Source organism: Seriola lalandi, unplaced genomic scaffold (assembly GCF_002814215.2).
Source record: "Seriola lalandi dorsalis isolate HSWRI2012SDOR001 ecotype SW California unplaced genomic scaffold, Sedor1 jcf7180002054899, whole genome shotgun sequence".
Taxonomy (NCBI): domain Eukaryota; kingdom Metazoa; phylum Chordata; class Actinopteri; order Carangiformes; family Carangidae; genus Seriola; species Seriola lalandi.
Window position 1 is genome coordinate 258758 of NW_019525451.1, and position 3420 is coordinate 262177.

At 51.3% G+C, this 3420-nt stretch overlaps 1 protein-coding gene across 1 annotated transcript in view; it reads right to left on the reverse strand.

The window, feature by feature from the left end:
- LOC111672457 (receptor-type tyrosine-protein phosphatase-like N) overlaps positions 1 to 3420 on the reverse strand; it is an 18166-nt gene that overhangs the window by 8804 nt on the left and 5942 nt on the right. The window contains exons 3-9 of the mRNA XM_023429885.2: positions 2292 to 2402; positions 2099 to 2204; positions 1871 to 2027; positions 1353 to 1788; positions 1042 to 1185; positions 907 to 941; positions 629 to 816 (exon numbers count right to left, since the gene is read on the reverse strand). Coding sequence (XP_023285653.1) covers positions 629 to 816; positions 907 to 941; positions 1042 to 1185; positions 1353 to 1788; positions 1871 to 2027; positions 2099 to 2204; positions 2292 to 2402 — 1177 coding nt within the window. The remainder of the gene's footprint in view (positions 1 to 628; positions 817 to 906; positions 942 to 1041; positions 1186 to 1352; positions 1789 to 1870; positions 2028 to 2098; positions 2205 to 2291; positions 2403 to 3420) is intronic.

Below are 3420 nucleotides of genomic sequence, written 5' to 3' on the forward strand. Positions count from 1 at the left end.
ACAGACACACACGTAAACACACACACACGCACACACGCACACACACACACACACACACACACACAGACACGCACACACACACACACACAGACACATGTAAACATACAAACACATGGTGGAACCTTTCTTTATTTCCTTCTTTGCTTTCCTTATGTCCTCCCTACTATCCTCCATTCTTTCCCTTCTTCATGCTCCTTAGGTCTCCTCTCCTCTCCTCTCCTCTCATTTCCTCTCATTTCCTTTCCTTTCCTTTTCTTTCCTTTCCTTTTCTTTCCTCTCCTCTCCTCTCATTTCCTTTCCTTTCCTTTCCTTTCCTTTCCTTTCCTTTCCTTTCCTCTCCTCTCATTTCCTTTCCTTTCCTTTCCTCTCCTCTCATTTCCTTTCCTTTCCTCTCCTCTCCTCTCATTTCCTTTCCTCTCCTCTCATTTCCTCTCCTCTCCTCTCCTCTCCTCTCCTCTCCTTCCTTCAGCAGCTGACAAACTTCTTAAGATTTTAATTTAATTTTAAGAATGAAAAATGTACTTTCCAACACACAGACTTTCACAACATGAAAACGACAGAAAAACATTCATTCATTCGTTCATTCGTTCATTCGTTCATTCGTTGATGGGTGGAGCCACTACTGCACCTCTGGTTGGTGTCGATGTAGCCGTATCCCTCCGCCTTGGCCGCCGGTTCCTTCTTCCCCAGTTTGTCGTGGCTGGATGTCACAGAGGGAGTCGTCTGTTTCTGGGGCCCCTCCGCTTTTGGGGCCTTGATGGTGGAGGGCGGGGCCTCGGGAGCGGCCATCTTGTACGCCACTGAACCCTCTGAGATCTGCCGGACGAAGACGAATGAAGACATGAAATTAAAAAGCCTCTCTACAAGGAAACAGTCCCAACATCAGCTGCTGAGAGACATTCTCACCTTCGTTCCTGCGGCAGCGTCGTTTCCGTATTTATCTGAATAACAAACACACAGACGTCACCTTTTCTTTTCTTGGAGGAACTTGTATTTTTACATGAAGGTTAGAGCAACTGATGAGCGGATGACGGCACCGACCTTTAGTCTGTTTGTGGGCGTAGGAGTTGTCCAGCTGCAGCTGCTTCAGAGCCGCCGGCACGTTGTCTTTCTGCTCGGGGGACAAGTCCTTGATGTCGAGGCCGTAGTGATCGAGCAGCAGAGCCAGTCTCTGCAGAGAGCGCTCTGTGAAACAAACAACGTGGGGTTATGGCCGCGACTTTCCCTCCGCTCCATCTCAGGAGGAAATATTGTCCGTCTTGTGACCAGAAAAGGAAACACTGAGGAGGAAGGACATACGTTTTTTACATGTGGTACTTTTTACATTCTGAACTTCTTCTCTCCTCTCTCACCGTCCAGCCCTGACAGGGCGTTGTGTTCCTTCTGTGCCTTCTTCTCCGCCTGCTCCTGCTGCTCCTGCTGCTGTTTCTGTTTGCTGAGCTGGGACATCTGGGAAACGTAGTCCTCACCGTAGTCCAGAGGGAAGTCCAGCTCGGGGAAGAAAGAGGAGGATGAGGAGGAGGATGAGGAAGACAGTGAAGAGGGGAAAGCTGCAGCTCCTCCCCTGTGGCGGGAGAGGGACTGCACAGGTGAGGAGGAGGAGGAGGAGGAGGAAGAGGAGGACGGGGAGGTGAGGTAAAAGGACACCAGGTCCTGGAGAATCTGACGGTCTCGGTCCAGAGTTCCTCTGGATCTGGAGCGAGAGGGCGAGGCGAATGGCGGGAAGGCTGGATTATCGTCCAGAGAGTTGAGGGAGCGCTCCTCCTCCTCCTGGTAGCCGTACTGCTGCTGCAACCACAAACAACACACGTCACCTTCCAACCACCAGGAGGCCGCCTGCTGTTTGTGTCCCTCTCCGTCTTTTGTCTACCTGGTGGTAGGTGTAGGGGTCCAGCAGCGGCGTCTGCATGTGGACGGAGGATCGGGAGGGATCCAGGATCATGTAGTCCACATACTGCTGCATCGTCTCGGGGTCCGCCGGATCCTCGGGCCCCTGGACCCGACGCTGACCGGGCAGTCTGGAGGGCCTGGGAAACGAGAGCTGTTAAATATTACAACGTGCTGATTTGGTCGCCGCACTGGTCTTTACTGGACTCACTGTTTGGGCGTCCTCTCATGAAGCGTGGAGGAGGAGCTGATGGTGGGAACACGACTCAGCTCGCGGCTGATGATCGCCTGGGTCACGTCGTCCCTCCACGTCAGACCTGAGCGGCCAGAGGGCGAGAGGAAACATCAGTCAGTCAAACTTCTTCTCTTTTGGAAACAGCAGCGTGAAAGAGACGGACACTCACCCTGCACCATCAGGTCTTTGAGGACTTCCTGCAGTTTGTGCAGGACGGGCACAGACACCTGGTACTGGACCGGCTCCCGCTGAGGAGCCCGGCACTGTCCGAACAAACCGTCTGCACAGGAAGAGAAGTCAGAGCAGAAGACGTCGTTCACGTCCTCCAGGATTTCATCACGTTTTATTATCTGGACATTAAATATCTCAATATCTCATCTGTAGTGGCGTCTCTCCAGTTTCATTCACAGCAGAACACCTCCACACCTGCACCAATATAACCGTGTGTGTGTGTGTGTGTGTGTGTGTGTGTGTGTGGTGTGTGTGTGTGTGTGGCCCTTGGTGAGTCATCACCTCTCTCTCCCCCCCATCTCTCATCAAACGCACACGCGCACACACACGAGGGAGACACACAGTCGTCAGGCAAGTGATGTCACCGTTGTCGTGGCGACGGCCAGGCTGAGCTGGGATTGGCCACAGAGCAGCTGACGGAGGGAGACCTTGTTTATGTTCCACTCTCGCTCTATTCTCTGGCTTTGTCGCTCGCCCCGTCCCTTTGGTTATCACAGCCTCTCTCTCTCTCTCTCTGTCGTGAACCTCACACACACATTTCACACACACACACACACACACACACACACACACACACACACACACACACACACACACACACTCCGATGATGACTCACACTGAAACACAGTATTGAGATGTGATCTGCTGAATTTGATTAAAATTGATGTTTAAAGACGTAAAACTGTTTTTTTCAAAAGAATTCTGGATTCAAATTCATTTTTATTCAAATATTCCAGATGTTGAAAAACATAAAATTCTAATTTTTTGAATGCAACCTGGAATAACTGTGTGTGCTGTTACTCTCTACTTGTCTTTCAGTACATGCACTTCCTTCAAGCATCGTCCCCGTCCGTGGAACCGACTCTGGGAACAGGGAACATAACGTCCTCGGGGGGGACACACCAACACACACCAACACACACCAACACACACCAACACACACCAACACACACCAACACACACCAACACACACCAACACACAGCAACACACAGCAACACACACCAACACACACCAACACACACCAACACACAGCAACACACAGCAACACACACCAACACACACCAA